Raw genomic sequence first — 24,072 nt, forward strand, 5'->3', positions numbered from 1 at the left:
ATACCATTGTGGGACAGGTTATGGGAAGAGGGCGTGAGTGTTGTGGTGTGAGGGGGTGTACACACGCACACACACACAGTTAAGTGACGCAATCTATGCTCTCCTTTCTCTCACTCTTTTTCTCTTTTTCTGCAGAGCGTCTTTCTGTCACTCTGATTAGGAACGGACACTGTCACACACAGAGGAGGACGGCGCTAAAAGGGGGATGGGCCAACACGATGGAGAGAGGAAGACAGCGATGGACAGAGAGAGAGGGCTGGGGGGGATGTGTGTGTTTGTATATGTGTGTGTGCGTGTGTGTGTGTTTATGGGGGGGGGGGGGGGGGGGGGGGGGGGGGGCGGGGGGGGGTCGGAAAAAGCGGGGTAGAAGATCGAAAACAGGCCGAAGTCTTTGTACTGGCAGGTTGGTTTCCCTGATGGTTAGTTGACAGCAGAGGGACATTGATCGCAGGGGATCTTCATCGCAATGAGCATCACAAGGGCACTGTAGGAAGGAAATAAGCGTTGATGTGAGACAATCTCAACCCCAAACACAAAACACCATTCAGTCATCAATCTCACAGTTACAGAAAATGTTGTCAATCACTGATTTAATCAACATTTTGTCAAGTGCATGCAATCAGAACATTTGGCTTCTACACTTTTTTTACAAACATTGAGAGTGCAACTTGTGCCTCTCAAAAAGCCCTTAACATGAGAGAGAGGGGGGGAAAGGGAGATAGAGAGGGAGCGAGAGAGAGAGAGAGACAGAGATGTGTGCATAGAGAATGAGGTGGCATTGGACGGCACCAGGAGGAAGAGGACGAGAGTGTGAGAGGTGTGATTGTGAGAGGAAGGTAGGATGAATGGAATAAGCACAGAATGGCATGGCAACCAAGTGATGACAGGAGTGGGAGCAAGAAGAGAAAGAGAGAGAGAGAGAGAGAGAGAGAGAGAGAGAGAGAGAGAGAGAGAGAGAGAGAGAGAGAGAGAGAGAGAGAGAGAGAGAGAGAGAGAGAGAGAGAGAGAGATCTGGGGGTGAGAGCGAAAGAGGAACAGAGAAGAAAAGGGCAACCAAGAGGTGGATAGTCAGACATGGAAAGGAGGAGGAGGAAGAGGAGGAGGAGGAAGAGGAGGAGGAAGAATAGGAGGGTGGAGGGGAGATGAAGGGTGTGGGCAAAAGCACTGTGATTATCGTTGCTCAGAATGTACTGTGCTGTAGATTTGCCAGTAAACACCATTTCCTCTCCGTTGGTAACAATAAAGTGTACACATGTCATCCAACACACACACACACACACACACACACACACACACACACACACCCACACACACACACACACACACACACACACACACACACACACACACACACACACACACACACACACACACACACACACACACACACACACATAATTACACACATAAAATAAACACACATTCACACAGAATTTGTTTATTACCTTCCTTCATTACTTACTGCAATATCTTTTTATTGATATTGTTTTTTGTTTTATTGTTATTATCATTTACTGTGGGAGAGAAGGTTGGGGGGAGAGTGTTTCAACTGTTGAATCTTGAATCTTAAAGCAAAGAAAAGCGGTACACGTAACCAAACCAACACAAACACAAGTACAAACGGGACATGAGCATGACACAGAGTTAGTCTCATTACTCAACCCAATTAGGGTGAGTTAGGACCTTCAGTCACAGTGATGGAGAATTGGTCTCATTCAGTGAGAGTTAGTGCCATCAAGGATAGAGGGCATGGCTGGATGTGTGTGTGTGTGTGTGTGTGTGTGTCTGTGTGTGCGTGTGTGTTGGTGTGTGTGTGTGTGTGTGTGTGTGTGTGTGTGTGTGTGTGTGTGTGTCTGTGTGTGTGTGTGTGCAGGTTGTGTGTAGAGTGGACAGACTCCCCCACACACACATACACACACACAAACACACACTGCTTATCTGGTTGGGCAGAATGGGTTTCCTGAGGTGGTCAGAGAATGGCCGTGGAGGTGGGACTGAGGGCGCATCCTGTTTGGAGATGACATGTCATGGAAACTGTCGTTATCAGGTGTTTACTTTGTTTCACTCCCGCTGGCATATCCTGTTGACAAGCCACAGCATTAGGTGTTTGTTTAGAATGCAGTGACTTACACAAATACACAAACAAACACAAACACACACAGACATGTACGTGTTTGTGTGTGTGCTTTTGCATGTGCATTTGTGTGTCTGTAGTGTGTGTACACAAACACATAACACGCACCAATTTCTCTTAAATGTGCAGTGCCATACGTGCAGGTGTGGGTGCGACAGAGAGCATCCAGGGGAGGAGATACACGTCATCTCCCATGCGTGAACCCACACACATTCAACATTCAACGTGACAACCTCTCATCATGCAGAAGCAGGCGGTCACAGAATGCTCCGGATGACAGTGTAGCCCTACAGGCCCGGATGAGACTGGCAGATCAAGTTTCTCATCAATGAGTTAATCCGGGGCTATTTGTTGTTGTTTTGGAACAGGCAAAGTGTGAAAAAGAATCTGCCCTGAGCTGTGATGTCGTTTTGCATGCGACGTGGCATTGCGGTTTACTTCCGGCGTATGGCTTGGGAGATAAAGTCGGACGCAGCCGGTTGGATGCACCTCAGTGGGTTGAAGAGCATGAGGAGGAAAGGACGTTTTATGCTCCGTGAGACAAAATGTACGACCGGATACAGGTTCATACCCATAATGCTAATGAGCTGACAAGCTCTCTTTCTGTGGCTGATAAGATATATACATATATATATATATATATATATATATATATATATATATATATATATATATATATATATATATATATGGAATTTATATATTATAGAAATGCTATGTGTGTGTGTATGTGTGCGTGTAGTTGTGTGTGCACACCTTGTAAATGTATTTAACCAGGAATTGGCTTATTGGTCAAATTTGTATAGAATTACGTCTGAATCCAACGGTTGTCGGAATGCCTAAAAGTTGTAGGCCTAGAATTAAAGCATCAAACAAGCTTTCCAAACAACACTTGTTGTTTGATGTTTCCGTTGCTAATCAGAGTTTCTTATGAAAACGAAGCTATGCTAATTCAAATAACCTACCGTAATTATCGTTATTGTAAATAAAGGATAATTGGAAAAGTGCTGCTGATTGACGTAAAATAATAAAGTGACGCGAACCTCTTTCCCTCGCGCGCGCATCTCTCTCAGTTCGTGGGACGCGGATCGTGATGTCACCGCAACAGTGTGGTTGTGGCGGTCACCAAGGCAACGCCGCGAGCTGCAGTGACGCCAGCCCAAGCTCGTGGTGAGTGGGCGTGACCCGCCCCTTTGCCCCCCCCCCTCCCTCCCTCCTGCCGTCCGTGTGGGCGGCCCCGCGCGCGGAAGACAGCGAGCGAAACACGACACCCAGAGCTCCGACAGAGGCACTGGGGGAGGAGAGAGAGTCGCGTTGTGTGAGTGAGTAGAAGAATAAAAAAAGTGTGGAGAAAGAGAGAGGTAGCCGTCTCGTTTCGGAATTTAACAGAGAAGAAATCATTTTGGCCGCGAGATGTCTAATAACGACGAAGATGCGGTCGAGGCGGAGTAAACGGCGACAGGACAGTTGAGTGAAAGTAGTTGTAAACAAGCGAAGGGACGAAGGGTTTGTTGGTTGTTCGGAGGAGTCGGGACGGCTGTACGCTTTTCCGCTACAACTTCTTCGGCGGATTGAACGCTGTGTCTGGACAGCGAGGTCTCGGCCGTTCAACTCAGTGGAAACAACCTGTCGGTGGGCTGAGGACAGGGTTAGCGAGGGAAGAGGCACCCAGGCGGCAGAAACTTTATTTGAGCTTCCTCGACGACTTCTTCTTCTTCATTTGGATCCAAAGGCTGAGACCAGACCGACTTTTTGTTCTCCAAGTCTCCGGAGGAATTCTCCCGACACTCTTCGGATCCTTGCCTGCAGTCTGACTTGATCAAAACAATGAAGACCCCCGGAGACACTGGTACGTAGAGACATTTTGGGTTGTGTGTTCTCCGCTACAGCCTACTGTCTGTGTATGTCTTCTCCGTTCAGTAACCCGTGGGCCAGCGTGGCTCTGCCGCCTTGCATTACTAACTTTTTTCAAAGAAGGGTAGCTCTAAAACATCCAAATTGTCTTAACAGTTAGTCTAATAATTAAATCAGTGTATTTCAATCTCTGCGCACACTAGTACAACTCAGACCTCTGAGGCGAATACCATGATTCCCGAGTAGATTAGATATGGAAAGCTCGAGTCTACTTAACTCTAGTTTAAGAGGAAGTGGTGTACAGTTGTAAATGTAGGATAATGTATCCTTAATGTATCCGCTTCACACTGAGAATCGTGACAATCTATTTCCCCACGTCGTTCACCTTTTTTTTTTTTTAAATAACTCACTACACAAAAAAATAAACTGAACGAAATGTGCGAGAGAGAGAGAGAGAGAGAGAGAGAGAGAGAGAGAGAGAGAGAGAGAGAGAGAGAGAGAGAGAGAGAGAGAGAGAGAGAGAGAGAGAGAGAGAGAGAGAGAGAGACGTGTTGCCACCAGAAAAGTTATTTCTTGTTGTCTCGGGATGATCGGACCTTTCCAGACATAGAAAGAGCTCTCTGATTAGCCCCAACAATATATTTGTCAGGTATGCCTGTCAGCAAACTTCAGTGAGGCCAGGGGGGCTTTCCAGTAGTCTGTCAGCTGAGCATTGTTTGTGTGAGAGAGGTTGAGTGTGTATCATTTATGAACCCGTGCGTTTCTCTTCAAAATCTAGGAAGTGTCCCTACAAGACACTCATAATGTCAACTAAGCAATTATTATTATTGAATTTTTTGGGGTGTCACAATAACACTATGCTTCTCATTTCTCGGAATTGATGCAGCATCATGGAAAACTACAATGTGTCCCTGTCTTACTCTGCACATTCATTGAATAAGTACTTTTTCTTTCAGGAGCACATTTCTCTTTAAGTCGTGCCTGGTAGGGAACACATTTGGCACCGGGCCATGTGTTGGTGACTGACTGGCTGACAAAGTGTGTGTGGGACGCTTTCCACTCTGGGTCGTTCCCCTCCCCCACCCTATCCCCTCCTGACTATACAGAGGCTTTACTCCGCCACCCCTCGACCACATTCCTGCACAACCCCTCCCTGGAGCAGCCGTCAGCCCGCGGTGGGGGCTATGACATCACACACATCCCACCACAAGTATCCCTTTTACTAGAAAGGCCGTGCTTGTCGTAGAAAGTAGGGTAGCAGTAGCAGGCCGTTGGAGAGTGGATGGGCCGGAGCGGTTCAGGGAGGGAACGGGCTAAAAGCTGACCCAGCCTGGCCTGTGTGTGTTTGGTGTTAGCGCGTGGTCTGTTGGTGTTATTTGCTTTGCAGATTATGTACATTTGTGCGGTACCCTAGAAGGAGCAGAGAAACCTGCACTGTGATCCGACCTTGGAACAAGCGTTAATTATCGGTTGTCACTTGTTGGTAAGTGTGTGGTTGACTGCTCTGCTGTTTAATTCTGTGGACACAAACACACGACTGAATGTTCTTCTGCAGTGCCATTAGCTTACCTACCGGCTACACTCTAATCCTCCACATGGGAGCCTTTAAATAGTAGAATTATTAAACTGCTGGGGGTTATCCTTCGCTGTGTGGTCCTGGTGGTGATGGGGGGGGGGGGGGGACCAGACAATCAGATCACTGGCGTTAACCCTGACTCAGTGTGGATTGTTTGATGCGGCGGACACAGACTGCAGGATGAGATCTGATATAAATAGGGTGTGTGGGTGGGTATGTATAGGATCAAAAAAATTTAATCATCTAACTGTTAATCTTGGAGGTGCGGGATTAGGTCTTGTCTTTGCTCGATAAGTCCTCTCTCTCTTTCTATCTATCTTTCCTGCTTAGTGCAGCGCTGCTTTACATTGCCCCCCCCTCCCCACTGTAAGCACACACACTCTATTCTGGGTCCTTCACCACTCAACTCATTACAACGCGTGGACAAGAGGATTTTCAGCCTTGAGCCAAAGAATGGATATGATTCAGAGGGATATGACCAGGTTGTGTCGTTTGTTACCATGGCGTAGTGACCGGGAAGGAAGCCAAGGTGTGCGTTTGAATCCTTCTTAGAAGTCACTTTTTCCCCCTCATCTTACAGGAAACTCAAACCAATCAGCGTTGTTTACCTGCCCTTTGTTGCAGCTGATTCATTCGTAAGATGTCCTCGGAGTATTGCTGTGGTCCACAGTGTGTGTGTGTGTGTTTGTGTGCATGTGTGAGTCATCTGATAGGCAATAAGGAACTAGTATCTGCTTTTCGTCGTCCTCCGGTAGTTTCAGCCTTCATTGTGGCTCAAAGGTTGTGCTAATGCTTCATTAAGTACAGGAGATGACTAGAGAACCCACGCACATTTAAAAACACACAAAACCACACACTGATAGACGCCCAACCATGCCATGAAATCTTTAACACTGTTGGCATTCTCACATCTCTCCACTTTTGTGCTTGTTTGTCATTTTCCACTTTTGCTTATTTTGAAAGTTACCATTACCACCACGTGTCTGTGCCGGTCTCTCTTTGCTGTGATGGGATAAGGATAAGGACTGGTGGGTGTGTGTCTTTGTGGGATGGAGGTGGTGTGTGTGTGTGTGTGTGTGTGTGTGTGTGTGTGTGTGTGTGTGTGTGTGTGTGTGTGTGTGTGTGTGTGTGTGTGTGTGTGTGTGTGTGTGTGTGTGTGTGTGTGTGTGTGTGTGTGTGTGTGGGGAGGAGTGGCGAGACAATGGTGCGGGCAGTGGGGCCAGGGACTCTCATTGTCCTCATAATGATGCAGAGCAGCTCATAGTTTGGTGGCGCTTTTGACAAGTGAAGAGACCTCACTCCGGCACGCCTGCGGAACTGAGTGTGTGAGAGAGCGGGATGGGGGGAGAGAGAGAGGTGGGAGGGCGGAGAGGGGGAGTGGATCCCCTTGTTGTCGGTGGTTCAGAAAAGGGGCCTGATGATGATTGCGTTCTTCCTCCTTTTGTGCCGCAACGCAAGACGGCGTCCAAATCCCCAATGGCCCCGCAGCGAAGAGATGATTGATGTGTCATATAGCTGTTTTACTAGTTAGCCTAGATTCACAGGCACACACACACACACACACACACCTTATGATGTGACACAGCAGGGGACTGAAGGGTAGCTAATGGCTTTGAGAATTAGAGGAATCTTTTTTAAATGACTAAAGATAATACAACGTAATAAGTATACCAGTTCTTTAGTGGGCTGATACCGTACTGATCTAATTTGTTGTTCATGAGTGGATATCTCAATATGTATCTATAGAAACTTTAAACATGCCTCCCAAGCATCAAGGAAAACTATTTGACCCATAAATCCAGCTTCGGTTTGTCTTGTTGTTTGGGTTGCTTCCAGGCCCGCCATCTTTGTGTCTATGTACTGATATGTACGTTTTCACTGTATTGACGAGGACAGTGATTTCAGTTATCTCTAGAAACCATTCACACTACTGAATCAACAAACCATTACATGATCCTCTTGGGGCCAACCTGTTTTGTCAGTTATATTAATACCCTGTAATAAACGTATTTCTAAACTACTTCTAGTATATATCTCCTTCGATATAAATGTATATTTGTATTTTTATCCAGCACTTTTGATCTTTCAGGAATAGTTTGGCCGGATTAGGCAGTGACTGCTGGCGATTTCCCTAATTTCACTCTTTCTTACTCTTGTGTTTTTCCGTGCAGCTGACAATTCAATTGTTGAACTTGAACTTGAATGAAATGGCACTGTGGCCAGGATCAACTCACACCACTCACACAAATGCACCCAGAATGCTTTGGTCAGTCTCTCAAAAAACGAGTTGGCCAACCTTTTGAAATATTCTAGGGAGGCATCAACGGACTCTTATGAAATACGTAGTAAGAGAAAAACTCAAAGAAAAGCGGATGTCTCTTTTGCTTACTTGGCGCCAATCAGACAAGCCTTCAATTCTGAACGCTGCGTCGCCGGTTGACAAATGACCTCTGGTGCCGAGGACTACAGCTGTGGACATCTCTGTATTTAGTCAGGAATGCAGCTAAAAAGTGAACAATGTGTTCAGCCACTCAATACTAATGGCCCAACGCACCATTAGGCCGGGGCTCTGTGGACCAGGGCCGGTCAGCAAGGCAGGGTTACCCTTGACCGCCTGTCTGCCTCTGACCGCTGTCCGGCCGGGGCTTCCGCCGGCCCCCCTCCCCCCCCCCCCCCCATCCACAGTGAGCAACACATTAGGGCCACCACTGGTCAATGACCCGCATGGATTACCTCTCAGACAGATACCCGGGCAGGGGGCAGCCGATAAGAGATACCTCCCTCCCCACTAAAAAAAACCCTCAAAAGGTCAATAATGTTAACCTGTTATTCTTTTAACGATATGAAACCGCTGGACATTTATTAGCCAGCTGTGTGTTTGTATGTTTGTCAGTGACTGTATGCGTGTTGTGAGCACATTTATACTTGTTCTTTACCTATAAGAAGGGCTTTTTTTTTCTTTATTCCCATTGCTAAAGCGTATGTTAGTATTCAGCCAGCCTATCGTAAAGGACGTTGATGCATTGGCTTCTCATTTGACACAACGCATGAGTGACTATTGATAGATCATTGTAATGATTTATTTTGTTTGGGGGGTGGGTGGGACATGTGTGAATGCGAACCACATGCGCAGGCACACACACATCGCACACACACATTTGTGCATGTGCACACGCACACTGCAGCTTTTTATTGGAATTCTTGGACCTCCCACATTCCTGCTTAGAAGGCTAATAGTTGCCGTGTGTGCTGCATTACATTCAGAGGGGAAAACACAACAGTCACTATCTCACCAAGCCTTCCCTCAGCAAATACTCATAGCGACGTGCAAAGGCATGCACGCCTTCAAACACAGACACATTTTAACTACCTCCAAAGCATGGTTGAACCCGGCCCGAGACAAAACAGCCCACATACACTCACTACAGTCAAACAAAACCATTATTAGATCAAATTCCTTTCGTCTGCCATGTAGTAGAAATACAATTCAACATTGATCCATGCATGTTGCTTTTGTTCAAATCCTCAGGAGAGGGCTATGAGGGTTGTCGCTCCTACTGCCAGGAACACTTTAAACCTGTTCTGTTTGGATTTTATGCCTTTACACCTGAAACTGGATGAGAAGAACCAGGACTTACCTGTTCAGTGGCCTTAAAAGACTGTTTCAATGTACACCTCCTGTCTTAGTCCTGCAAAACCGGGAAAGGGATGTGACTAGCTCTAGTATTATGGCTTAAATCGGTATGCATGACAAGTCAGGAAATGCAGCATGAAACAATTCAGATTAGAAAAGAAAGTTATTTTTCCAAATTCAAAAGCTGCGTTTGCGGTATGTGAGTGTGTGTTGGTATTTATTGTAACATAGTACAGGCCAGGGAGTTAACTCAGGCACATTGTTGTAGCAGTTACTCAAGTTTGTCTGAAGTCACGTCAAGCCTGAAAGTATGAGGAGATGAGATCAGTATACTTTGTGTCACAAAGGGTACACACACACACACACACACACACACACACACACACACACACACACACACACACACACACACACACACACACACACACACACACACACACACTGGGTGTTGTGTACTTAGTGTAATTAATACCCCTGATCTTCTCCCATTATTTATAGTAGTTTAGGTCACTCTGAGATCCCAGAGTGCTGTGTTAATGTGTTGCATCCCAGTCGTGATCAGAACAACAGGATTGGGCATTGTCTATGGCTTTAGCTCTACCTCAGATAACCTGGAATCTGAACTTCAGGATTGGGATTATTGACTTTTACTCTATCATACTTTAGAAGTATCTATTTTTCTTCATTCATTTTAATTAATGTAAGACCACAAGTCCAACACACTGCGTGTGAGTCTGTTACTTTGTGAAGTTGTGTGTTTCTCCATTTTCGCCATGTCCACAGTTTATGTGTGTGTGTATGTGTGTGTGTGTGTGTGAGTGTGTGAGAGAGTCAGTGGGCAGGGTCCGTCCCTGTATCAGCGGGGAGGGTGCAGTGGTCCTCACCCCTGTCTCACCCCTGTGGTCCGGTGCAGTCCTCAGACCCTGCCTGCAGAAAGTCAGCAGTGTTGGAATAGTTCCCCTCGCTATTTTTATCTGGGAATCTGCCTGTTCGCCTGACCCAGGGAGAGAGCGATTGGAGGAGGGCAAATATCTGATCTAATTTCAGGGGATGGGAAGTCACCAAATGCACTTCTCAGGCAGCTGGATAGTGGCGTGTGTGTGTGTGTGTGTGTGTGTGTGTGTGTGTGTGTGTGTGTGTGTGTGTGTGTGTGTGTGTGTGTGTGTGTGTGTGTGTGTGTGTGTGTGTGTGTGTGTGTGTGTGTGCGGGGGAAAGGGTATGGCTGTTTGCGAGAGTGTGTTTGGCAGTGGGTATTTTGGAGTGTGTGTTGGTGGGTGTGTGTGTGGTTGTACACTTGGCAGTCGTATCTTGAAATGCCGCCTGGCGCCACCTTTAACTTTCTCTCTCTTTTGACTCCTTTTGACTCGCTCCCTCTTTCTTTCTCGCTCTCCCTCTTTATTTCCCCTCTACATTCCCCCTCTCTTTTCTCCCCTCTCTATTCACCCCATGTAAAGAATTTGAGATCACATTGAAGTAGTTTTCTTTTTGCCATCTCTCTAACTAATTCTGTGTGACTCTCTGTATCTCTCTTTCTCTGTATCTTACTTGCTCTCTCTTAATATTTTCCATGTACAGACTTGTCGTGCATGTCATTCAGTGCGTTGGACTTTGAGCCAACTTTGTGTTGGAGAACGAGAGACTGACTGAGTAGGCAGAGTGAGAAAGAAAGGTGTGTGTGTGTGTGTGTGTGTGTGTGTGTGTTGTACCTCAAAGATACTCCCAGAAAACAATCATTTGTTTTGCGCACAGCCGCCCAGACCTCTCATCTGAAACATTTAAACACTTCCCTTGTGTATTAAATACACATATTCAATTAAAAGCTAGCCAGCTCTGTCTTAAATCCAGGGCAGTGGCGTGTCCCACACAAACAGAGCTGCTGCTTCTTCTTCTGCGCTTCCATGTGTGGTTGTGTATGTTTGTGTATTCAGCCACTTCAGCCACAGCCTAATTGCCAGCCGAGAAAGGCCTTCTGTTTGTCAGGGATAGCACCAGTGAACTTTGAATGTTTAGTTTGCTCTGCTCCATGCTCACAAAAACTTGCAGGTGCGTCATGAACATTTGTGTGTGTGTCTGATACATTTAACAAGGACATCCTCTGTCTTCTATCAGTGGCGACTGATGGATGTTGATTCTCCATTTGGGTGATCGGAAGTGTGGGCATCGTCTGGGGAACCCACGCACGCGTATGGTGGGATCGTTGCCAACTTTGCCTGGATTTATTGGCTTTGTCTATGATCTATATCCTGCAGAACGCTACCTTTCTACACCGCTCCTCTATACCGCTCCCCTCTATACCGCTCCTCTCTATACCTTGACTCCACTCGCTCGACCCATCCCTATGCTCCCCCCCCCCCCCCCATACCCCTCCATTGCTTGGCCATCATTTCTGTGTCACCAATCCATGAGCCAGTCCCCTGTGGCCTCTCCTCTTCCATTAGCTTCCTCCCCTACCTCCTCCTCTTCCTCCAGATCACTCAACCCCTACTCCCCAGCCTCTCTCTCTCGCTCTCGCTCTCTTGCTCTATCTCGCTCTCTCTCTCTCTTCCTCTTCCCCACCATCCTTCTTTACATTCTAGCTTTTCCAACATGGCCGCTGCAGTACAGAAACCTGTTTGCCCTTGACCAGTCCTGGCCTTGGGAAGGGGTTGTTGATAAACCCTGAAACTACAATCTGTCATTAATTAAGTCTGCTGTTGTTTCTACACATTCACACACTCAAAGTATCAAGTCCAACCGCTAACAGATTTCCTTAATGATTAGTCATAGAGAACTTGACTTTGACTTTACTTGCTCATCTTAAATGCAAATGAGTTCCCGCGCGCGTACAATCACAGTCACACTCAAACCAAAACACACACATAGACACTCGGAGGCTCTCCATCATTCCCCAGGCTCCTGAGGGAGGATGTGATGGGAGTGACTCGCTCTCACTGCAGGACAAACATCAGACCCCGCTTGTTTCAGCCATCAGTCATCGGCTACTTTAAATCATAAGACTTCCCTCCTTCAGGACACTGGTGTTTTCCAAAGTGTGTTTTCCAAAGTGTGTGTGTGTGTGTGTGTGTGTGTGTGTGTGTGTGTGTGTGTGTGTGTGTGTGTGTGTGTGTGTGTGTGTGTGTGTGTGTTGGCCTGAGAGAGGCTGAATAATACATGGTATCATTGGATAAGTATTTATAGGGAAGCAACGTAATTAAACTTTTATGACAAAACTGGTCTTCGGTGCTGCCTAGCATATAGCATATCCTGTTCCTTTCCCGCTGAACGCAGCATGCAGCCACACACACGCATGCCTGCACACACGGGCATTCACATACACACATTCACATGCACTATCCCAGCGGCCCACCAGTCCAGCTCACTAATCCCATTACTACTATAGAAGACCATTCCTCCCAATTGTATATCTTTCTTAGTAAACCCGCTTGTTTCTTTCCTACGCCATATGCAGATGGTAAATCCTCCTAATCTTACTATAATACTTCTACTCTAATACCACTGACATCTGGGAAAGACATCTTAATAATTGTTCTATATCTTTATGTTTATCCGCTATATGTCTCTTTCCTTCAGATATTTACCGTTTAGAGAGGTTTGTTTGCATCCCGGCCTCCAACTACGTACTCTAATCTTCTGTCTCATCTCCACAGTGGCATTCGCAAACCTGAATGCCTGCTGTTGTTTTTGTAACTTGTAATCCCTTCCTCTCCGTCTCTTCCCATACATTCTGATGAGGGCTTTCCAATCTCACACTGCCCTTTTCCTCCATCCCAAATATTTACATTCTCCCTCTACTCTGGTTGGCTGGGCATGACATCTGCTACAAGCAGCTTGACAATCCCTGTGTGTGTGTGTGTGTGTGTGTGTGTGTGTGTGTGTGTGCGTGTGCGTGTGCGTGCATGCGTGTGCAGTAGTCCTGCTCTGGGTCATATTACTTTTATCCATTTTTAGAATCGGACGAGGCCATGTATGATATAACGACCGGGCAGGCTCATGCACACACACACACAGTGAGTGTTGTTTCAGGGGATTACAGCGTTTGATGAGAACAGTGAGCTGAAACCCCTGACTAGACTCCTGTGTGAGTGCGTGTCTATGTGAGTAGGGAAAAATGTGGCAGTAGAAGTTAAGGAGGTAGATGTAAGTTCACAAGGACATCAACTCGGAGTCACGTGAAAATGCAAGGAGCCGTTAGCCTAGCCTTGCTTAGCCTAGCCACGGCTGAGATGGAGAGACAGAGACACGGTGTGGCACCTCCCATGAAAACAAGAAGAAAACGAGTTGTAAGCACATGTAACGGCGTGCGGGAGGTATGCTAATGTAACGCCGGGCATGCATTACATGGGTAACAGTGTGCCACTGTGCGAGAAGGGTAGTGCTGGATGAATCAGGGGTCTGTTCAGCGGGAGGTTGTAGCGTTTGGCAGGGCAAGTGTGCAGGTCGCTAGGACTCCGGGAGTCCTCCTGAATCATTTCTGTCCCACAGTGCAGATTTCCTTTTAATGCGTTGGAGGCCCCGGCGCTGTGCCTTCTTGTTGTTCCCTCCCCGGCTTCACCTTGAAGCCGGGGAGCCCAGGCATCGGTTATATACAACTTTTAGGAAAATCGTTTTTTATTTCAGGGCTTTTTTATTTTTTATGTGCTGCTACATCACCTAGACCTACACCTGCCTCGTGCTGCCCACTCACTCACACCACACACACTGGGGTCTTTGTGCTGCATTCTCAAACACCAGCCAACCACATGCACGCACGCACACACACAAACGTGCGCACGCTCCCATACACACACGCGCTCCCATACACAGCGTCCCTCCAGCTGGCACTGAGGCTGTGTGTGTTTGTATGCGTGTGGGTGTTCTCCTGGGAAGGTATTATACTTGTCTGACCCAAGTATTAGCATGTTGCCTCACAAAGCTACATAGAATGTGTGTGTGTCATTAATGTTGAAATGCAGAAGGCGAAGATGCCTCATGGATCTATGTCACATCTATTGTGTGTGCGCACATTTCGAGGAGTGATCAGGTTTGGCATTGTACAGCTGTAATGCATCCAAGTTGTGTCTGAACGGGGAATCCCCCAGTCCACCCTACACCTGGGAACACTAATCTGATGTGAGCAATGAGTACTTTTAAAAGGTACGCAAGACAATGGATTACATGCCTGTGTGCTTGCATTTGAGTGTGTGTGGTTGATCAGGGAATGTCCAACCTCCTCTCCTCTCCTGGCCCAAAGTTGCATTGAGTAAGGAATGACCTCATGTTGTGTACATGTTATACACTGTGCAGAATAATCAGTGTTTGTCCACGCAGCAACTTACATAACCCCGTCCAACAGTACGCTGGAAGAGGGATAAAGTTCACGACTATCTCTCACATTGGGTTCCCTCTCTCTCAATGTGCCAGCTCACTTCCTTCCTCACTCATTTTTCTTCCTATTTATTAATGAATGTCCTGTCTCTCTCTCTGACTCTCTATCTCTGTCAGGCACTCTCTCTCTCTTCCTCCCTCCCTCCTGCCATCTCTCCACCTTGCCCTATGCCTCTTTGTTTGAAGAAGAGCGGTGCTGTACGGAAATATTGGAGGCCTTTCTGCCCTTTGAAACTCTTTGATCAGACGCTTTGATTTTGACGGCCCTGGCCACACACCCTTTTCCTTTCATGAAATAAAGCAGCGGATAGATTTTGGCGTTGGCGTTGCTAAATCAGAACAGATGTAAGAATCCAGTGTTTTAATTTCACATCACAGCACAAAGACTAACCCACATCCTCTTTGTGATAAAGATACATCCACGAGAAGGTAAAAGTGCCACTCGCTCTTAGTAAGGTAACCTTTATCACAAAAGATTCATGTTGGTTCCCTATAGCTCCCCTTCTGCATTATTAGTGATTTATTGTTATGATATGAATGTTGTCAGGTTTATGAGGTAGTTATTAAATAAAGTTAACCAAAGTACATCTGTGAGCATAAGAGCCGTCCCGAAAACACTGAGGACCTGTTTTCTCTCAGACCTGTGTCATTTACAAGCTAGGAAGAATCAGTGTGAGACTGGCTGCCTTTAAACCTCTCTTCCTGGATAACTGGCCTACTGTCAGTGAAGGTTACACGACAGCGGAAATGGTTATGGCCGTGCAGATGAGGAGTACCTGAATAAAGAACATCAGACATCCACTGATGATCAACACCTACAAGAATAAACCCGACAGTACCATTGTCAAGGCTCATCTCTGGTCTAGAGTACAGAATTGAAATGACAGCATCAGTTCAACAATCACTATACCTCTGAATTCATTCGCTAAAATCATGAGAGGGAGGGATTTTATATTCAGTATCAGCAAAACAGTGATTTAGTTGTAGGTACAACCAGGCCGCAAGACTGAGGCGGAGTGATGCAAGTCCCAGTCCTGTTTACTCTGCACATCAGCATTCATTGAAGGCCCAAGACAATGATTCGGTCTGAGCTCACGTTTCAATTGAAAGAGCAGCATGGAACATTAACATTGTCAAAGAACGTTGAACAATTCACAAATTGTGACAGAAAATAGGACACAAGTAGTGTAGGACATTAACGTCAATATAAAAATTTAACAAAGAAACATCTCTCCCCCCACCTCCTCCCCTCTCTCTGTGAGGTTACAACATTACCAGTCTCTATCCTCCTCGCTGCCTGGCTCTTGCATAACCGCCAGCCGGATTTGCGCCAGCTGAGAGAGAGAGAGAGAGACTGACTGACTGACTGACTGACTGACTGACTGACTGACTGACTGACTGACTGACTGACTGACTGACTAGTGTGATCTATGCTTGTGCCTCTGTGCCTATGTGTGTCTATCAGCGTGTGCTGTCTCAACAGGCAGCACGGATAATCACTGTTTATCCCCCAGTTAGCATTGGGCTGCCAGGAGAGAGCACGCGCCTACCGCACGGCCAAACACAAACACGCACAACAGGGGAGACTGTGATGATGTACAAATTTGGACATTGAGGCCAAAAGCTCTCACAGAAGAGCAGGGACCACGAGCCTACTTGGCCTCACTTCTACTTTAAAGGGCTTGCACGGCGATACGCGCGGAGACACACACACAACAAGGCACGCAGAGAAACATGAATTGAAGAACAAAGCTAAGGCCTGGGGAAGTGAAGGTTATTTTCTTGTTCTCGCTCTCTCCCCCTCTATTTTACTCTCGCTCTCTATCTCTCACTCCCTCTTAAATGGACAATGCACCGGCTGGTTACGGTGTCGGGCGAGGTGAGAGTTACGTAAGGATGATCAACGCCACCTAATCAGCTTTAGGAGGTCCACTTAACGAGCTGAGGTAGGCAGGGAGGGAGAAGGTGGAGGGACGGAGCAGTGGGGGGTTGTGGCAAGGGCAGTGGAATACAGAGAATATGGGTGAGTGGCTACAGAACCGAAGAGGGGGAAATAAGTGGAGTATAGGAGAAAAAGAAAAAATATGCAGTAACACTGCATGTGTCCAGCCATTGTGTCTCTCACTCACTCGCACGTTATGCACTGCTCTCTTTGTCACTCACAAAACGGACTCCCATGCTGGTGTGTGTGTGTGTGTGTGTGTGTGTGTGTGTGTGTGTGTGTGTGTGTGTGTGTGTGTGTGTGTGTGTGTGTGTGTGTGTGTGTGTGTGTGTGTGTGTGTGTGTGTGTGTGTGTGTGGGGGGTTGTAGGCAAATAGAGCTTGCAGATGTGTACTTGCAGTCACTGCCCCTTATGTATGCACTAATATGGGTCAAAGGACAGGCTCATACTCCTGCCTGTGTGCACTTGCAACTGGTGTGTGTGTGTCATTCTGTGGATGTCTGTAGAGGTAAAGCAGGACTAGAGAGTACAAGACGTGCGTGTGTGTGCTGCGTACACAAAACGATTTGATTCTGAGTGACGGTTGCTTATTGCCATACCAACAGTGCTCTGACCTTTCTCTGAGCAATTAAAGCCACTAACAGGCTCTCTGAAGTACAACTCCTTTGTTTAAAGTACTGCATACACAGCTTCTACTGAATTATAGCATTTGCGGTGCTCTGACAATTTCATTTTTGGTTCTTGCTCACGGTGTGTTTAGGATTCTTGTTTTAAACGGCAAGTCTCAGTTGAAGTCCATTCCTTCTTGGATGCCTTCTGATGGTAGGGCACAGCATTTACAAAACCACAAAGCTCATATTTGTTAGCATTCTCTGAGGGAAATTGGGCTTAATTATAATCTTCTTGGTGATTTCACATTCTCCTCCATCGTGATGGCAGACATGTTGGTCTGCTGCCTGTGCAGCCACCAAGACAGTGGTGCTCCAACTTGTGGGGATCTAGTGATAGAAAATGTATTGGCTGCTTTACGATATTCCCAACTAATGAAGTCATGATGCTGATATTGATGAGATGTTTTCGCATAATTGCACAGCCTTAACACACTGCTCAGGGCGTAACTTCTGATGGGCATTTCATATTATTTCTGGCATCTTTATGGGAAAACAATTTTTAAATAACAGTTAGTTGCAGCTGCAACACACACAAACACGCATGCATGCACATACGTGCGCGTACACACACACAGACAGAATAGTGTGGACGTAGACAGGGCTTTTGGTCTTTCAATGTGGCTAAATTTAGCGACGGCAGAATAATGGCAGGAAAAGGCTCAGGCCTGGACTGAGGGGGGAGTGAGGGAGGGAGGGATGGATGGAGGGGAGACGAGAAGCAGAGGAAGGAATCCGTTGCCGGCACTGGGTAAAATGGCGTGTATTTCTGGCGTGTTGCGTGCACCCTGCTGACGCACTGGGGCCACTGGGGGCTCAAACAAAGTCAACAAAAACCTGTGTGTGTGTGTGTGTGTGTGTGTGTGTGTGTGTGTGTGTGTGTGTGTGTGTGTGTGTGTGTGTGTGTGTGTGTGTGTGTGTGTGTGTGTGTGTGTGTGTGTGTGACGCGCATGGCGGGAACATATTGCTCCTAGCAAACTGCAGACGAGGGACGATGAAGAGGTGGGTAGCGGCGCTGGGGTCGCTGAGCCGTGCCCAAGAGAGGGAGGCGCTGCAGCCACGCACACAGAGAAGTGGGTCAGGAAAACATTCTCACCACAAAGTCATCAGGATGCTCCTTTTGCACTTTTTTGTTTACAGACCATAATGTTTGTAATACTTTGTCAGCATGGTGTCCCCCGGTCTGGGAATGGTGGGATTCCATTTCTGTCTTTCACTCCAACGTGTGTTTTCAACAGCCGCTGCCCGCTCTCTATAAACATGGAAAATGGTCTTCTTCATATTTAGTTATTTGTTATTTGTTATGGTATTATATGGTATTTTAAGATTATTGTATTTATGGGGGCTAGCGCTGTCTTGGCAGTCAGAAGTGTACACAAAAAAAAAAAGGGTTAAACTATGCAAATAAATGACTGGTAGTCAACTGCCGAATAACTAACTATTGTATGTTCAGACTGTTTCCAGTCTTTGATGCTCAAATAAAACATTGGGAACCAAATGCAACTAATGTGTTAATCTGTAACAGCTATTGGATGGGGTTAACACTCAAAGCATGTTTGTTTTCATAGTAGTATTAGAAGTTTAATTACGTTCATGCGAAAGCCAGCCTTCCTCTACCATTGTCATCCCTTTCTCTAAACTACTTAGTTCGTACCTATCTTTGGCCCAAAAGTAAAATCGTTTGATCTAGGGAGTACCTGAGTGTCTTCATTAAAAAAAAAACGTTCATAGTATAGTTGTTAACAAAAGAGAGGACGCAGAAGCTTGTTTCAAACGGCCAAGATTAGGGTTTGCGCCCGAATAAAAGACATGATGTATGCAAAACGAGGTTGAAACGTATCAAAGGACGAACCCACGTTTCCTCTCCCAGGCCGTGGTGATGCAAGGCCTGGGCGGCAGCCTGCTCCGGCCATAATCAGAGTAATGACCCGTCCATTAGTGCTGCGGAGGCTGGAAATTGCTCCCAGCCTCGGTGTCACCTTTTCCCCCAGGCGGCAGGAAGGTGTCAGGGACAACAGATCCTGTTGGTAGGCCTCTCCGCTCCCCTGTTTACTCATCACCCCGGGGGGCTGTTTAGAAAGACGGGACACTGGCTCTCTCCACCCTCAGACCCAGCCTTTCCCAGAGGCACACCCACTGTGTGTGTGTGTGTGTGTGTGTGTGTGTGTGTGTGTGTGTGTGTGTGTGTGTGTGTGTGTGTGTGTGTGTGTGTGTGTGTGTGTGTGTGTGTGTGTGTGTGTGTGTGTGTGTGCACCCCCATGTCTCCATGTGTGTGAGTCTGCATATCTGTGTGTGTGCGTGTGAGGGGTGTAATATAGATGGTGAGTATCGCCATGCAAGTTGTCGCAAGAATAGTGAGAACAACAGCTCTCCCCAGGGCCGGTTACCAACCCCTTACTCACGTGGAGTTGAAACAACACTTCAGCACTCATAACAAGACCTACACACGCACGCACGCGTACACAAACACACACACACGCAAAGCATATTATACTTGCTGAGAACACTTTAGTGACTTGTAATTCTTATTTTTAGGTTGCATTCAGCGGGACACTGCCTACATGTTAGGGTTTATTCAATATTTCAAAGGTGTCAGTCAAATATACCCCCCTAGCTGGAAATGAGGGCCGAATCCACTATCCTGTTATGACTGATTGTTCAGGTCAGGTGGCCGTATCCCTCTCTTCCACCAACCTCCAGCCTTGGTCTCTGCACCCTGCTCTCAGAATGGTAATCTGTGTTGGAATGTGCTGGCTTCAGACAAAGCATGCCTGGCCCCAGTAGTGATGCACAACATGTCCAAGTCATGCGCCTACTCCAGTATGAATTACTATGAAAAATATCCACCTGCAGACACTGCATTGCGATATTGACAGTCACATTCTTGCATTTATTTGTTTGCATATAATACATATAAATGGTGAGGTTAACATCGGTAGAATGTGTTGAGCCTACGTATGCTAACCTTCGTTGAAAGGTCCACAGTAGGAGAGCCAGTGGGTGTCTGTTTAACACAGTTGGATTGAAAATACAAAAATACCAGTCACGACACCTCAATCGCTAACATAGGCCTGCAGCCGCGTGACCAAAAAAATCATCTGCTTCATAACGTTGTTAACATGGACCTCCGTGTTTAGAGAGAGTGAGAGAGAGAGCTGTAACATTATTCTCTGCGTGGCATGTTGTGTTTAGTTGTTGTCGTGCCAGGTTGTTACCGAAGTGCTGCTGGGCTTGGTTTAATTCTTACGTGTGGGTCACCTTGAGCCTCACGGGGTGAAACTGTTCTCTCTCATCCCGTGTGCACACACACACACTCACGAACTGACACACACACACACACAAACTTGTGCACGCAGACACAGATACACACAAACACTCACTCACATAAACACACACACACGCACATGCACACGCACGCACACACACACACACAGAGAGAGAGAAAAACACAAAAACTGACGCGCACACACAAACAATTACGGACACGCACACACAAGGACACGCTTGCGTCCGCACATACTTTCTCTGCTGTGCTGCTCAGAACTCTCTCTTCACGACTACCTGTTGCTGGCAGATTGCAGCTCTTCTCCTCATTTCTCTCTCTCTCTCTCTGTCTCTGTCTCTGTCTCTGTTCTCTCCCTCTCTCCGCTCCCCTTTCTAATAACTGTTCTATTTGAGTCCATGTTCTAGGCTTGAAATGATTAATTGTCGTTTATGCATTATTTTTTTGTTCTGTTTGTTTCTGGGGTTTATTTTTAGGGCCTTAAGTGTCTGGTTGCTAGGAGACTGTGTCCAAGAGAGACGAGAGAGGGAGAAGCGAGGGAACAGAGCATAGTTAGCCTTGTGAAGGCTGTATCACAAACACGCTCACGTACTGAGTCAGCACTGACTGACTGACACACACACACACACACACACACACACACACACACACACACACACACACACACACACACACACACACACACACACACACACACACACACACACACACACACACACACACACTAAATGTACACATCCCGGCTGCCTCCGTGGATAGCTGTTATTGTGAACTTGTTTTCCAGGTGTGTGTGACTTGTCCTTCCCCCTGTACTGCTTGTCCCTGTGTTTGTACACACGTGTTTCCCCGCTGCACAAGCACCTTCCCCGAGCACGCGCGCACCACCTCCGGCGAGCGTCTGTCTTGAGTGTCGTTGCTCATGATGTAACTGCCCACCCATTCTCTCATCAAAAACACATTCGCTCAAGTTCAACCGGTGCCCAAGCACCATGTGTCCCCACTTTCTTGCTCAGTTTGACATTTCAAGCAGTTTTTCACCCTTCCGTTTAGGAATTATCCATCCGTTACCAAGGGCACATCCCTCCTCCTGAGCAGCATGGCAGGATGTGTTGTTTTTAAGTGAACAGTTGCCCAATCAAATACCCTGTTCGCCTGTTGGTCTGCGCTGGGTCGGACGGTCTCCTGGTGTAAAAGGATTGGCAGCAGTAGAATTAAAGAAAGAATTAAAGACGTACTGGAATACATCTGAAGCACGCGTGCACACACGCACGCACGCGCGCGCGGGCGCACACGCACACGCACACACACACAGGAAACAGACCTGTTGTTGTGGTACATAACAGTTGCTGATTTCCTGTCCTGCTCTAAGTGGCACATTCCAGGAAACTCTCCCACTGTAGTGCCACCCAACTCTCTCTCACACACACACACACACACACACACACACACACACACACACACACACACACACACACACACACACACACACACACACACACACACACACACACACACACACACACACACAGCAGAGAGGGCGAGCTGAAAATGTGTTGCTCTTTGGCCACCCCTCATTGTCATCCTAGCAGATGACCCCGCAGCCCGTGTGGAGGTAGGGAGTGCAAGCGATGTGCTGCTGGAGGTGAAGTGTTAAAAGGCTGCTTTGTGCCAGGCGCTTGGCCCGAGCAGTCCATTAACGGTGGGCTGTGATCTTCAGGGAGAGCGGGTGGGCCAGTGGGCCGCTGGGGCACAGGAAGGCCCATCTGGAGGTTGATGGGGAGGGGGGTGACGGAGGCGCCTGTGGTGGACTGTTGCATCTATGTGTCAGGCCTCACTTGTCACAAGTTGACTTGGATCAGAGCTATGGGACGACCTTGAGAAAATTCACATGTCTATATTTGATCTGTTGGGTTTTTGTATAAATATATTTCATGTACTTATTCCTCATCAAAGCCGGTCTAAAGCATTTTATTTTAGCAGCACTTTGTAGATTTAGTACTTGTATGTCATTTGAGTATTTTGTATGTATTTGTTTTCTGATGTCAAAATGTAGGTTCTCTATGTTGGATTCAGCAGAAAGGCTGCTCCCATGAAGAGGAACGCGAGGTGGGATAGAAAGATTGCTTTAAGATATCGGTAAAGCTAACCCAGTAGCTCTAGTAGCGGCAGTAGCTCAGGAGGTAGAGCGGGTTGGCTGGTAACCTGAAGGTTGTTGGTTCGATCCCCGGCTCCTCCTAGCTGAGTGTCGAGGTGTCCTTGAGCAAGGTACCTAACCCTGACTGTTAGCTCCCGACGAGATGGCTGTCGCCTTGCATGGTTAACTCCGCCGTCGGTGCGTGAATGTGTGCGTGAATGGTGAATGTGAGGCAATATTGTAAAGCGCTTTGAGTGGCCAATGGTTAGAAAAGCGCTATATAAATCCAGTCCATTTACATTTAACCCAGTAGAAATGCATTAGCACTGAGGTGAACTACCCCAATAGAAATGCATTAACACGAAGGTGAGTATCCCCATCCCCAATAGAAATACAGTACCTCTGAACTCACAGAGGTAAGCGGCAATTTAGCCCACATAATGGTTTATACTAACATGGAAGACACGGCTGCAGTCCAGCATCTAGTGTGGTAGGAGGAAAGAGGAACAACACATGAGGTATACCTTTGAATGGTGTGGATTATTTAACATCAGGAAAACCCTTGTTGATGTCCACAGTGTGAGTGGCCCCATAGGGAAAGTGGTGTGTCATTACCTGGCTTCACTCAATTAAAGTTTCAAATCAAACATAGATTGGGTTACAACCATTGTGTGTGTGCGTGTGTGTGTGCGTGCGCTATTAGGGGAGAACGTTGGTGAGGGTAAATATACCTCCCAGCATCGAGGGAGTGACAGTACTCATCCCTCCCACTGACACAATATTATTCTGCTGCTTTTCAGACCCTCTGGGAAGCATACACATAGGCAGCACACGCATGCACACACTTGCATAAACATACATTGAAAAAGAGATGCGCACATGCACGCACTCAACCACAAGTCACCCTGCTGCAGAGACCACTGCCTCTTTCAGTCCCCTAGTTCCCTTGTGGGAAGTGTGTGTGTGTGTGTGTGCGTGTGTGTGCGCAGGCTCTTTTGGGAGCTCCCATGTGAGGGACTATCTGTTTGGTAGAGATGTTGCTAGTTACATGGGCTGTGGTTGGAGTGTCTTTAGCTTTCCCCGGGGGTCCACCGCCAAACCATCACATCCCCAGAGAAGAAAAAACCCTCCCCTCTCTGCCTCACTCCCTCTCTCCCTCCTCCCCTCACCTGCATCCCTATTACCCATGAAAACAGCAGGGCCTGTCCCTTATTACCCTCTACCCACATGTTCACGAGTTGGACTCTGCGCATCTTGTTTTCGCTACTTTGAGTTCCTCGATGTGTACTTCTTCAGTCTTAATAGCATATTTAGAAACAAGTATTGTTTGATTTAACCTTTACTTTACAATGTACCCTAGAAGAAAAGGCGCCATCCCATTGGTGCAATCTGTTTCTATGGACACAGTTCGTGTCCCACGTTTTCTCTGCAATCTATTCCAGATTTCAGGGGTGAAATCATTTACACTCCTGAAATGTGTTTA

General features: G+C 47.0%; 1 protein-coding gene across 1 annotated transcript in view; it reads left to right on the forward strand.

The window, feature by feature from the left end:
- Positions 1-3,387: 3,387 nt before the first annotated feature.
- erfl3 (Ets2 repressor factor like 3) overlaps positions 3,388-24,072 on the forward strand; it is a 42,788-nt gene continuing 22,103 nt past the window's right edge. The window contains exon 1 of the mRNA XM_030370213.1: positions 3,388-3,983. Within this exon, the coding sequence (XP_030226073.1) occupies positions 3,962-3,983 (22 nt within the window). The 5' untranslated portion in view covers positions 3,388-3,961. The remainder of the gene's footprint in view (positions 3,984-24,072) is intronic.

Source organism: Gadus morhua, chromosome 11 (assembly GCF_902167405.1).
Source record: "Gadus morhua chromosome 11, gadMor3.0, whole genome shotgun sequence".
Classification (NCBI taxonomy): Eukaryota; Metazoa; Chordata; class Actinopteri; order Gadiformes; family Gadidae; genus Gadus; species Gadus morhua.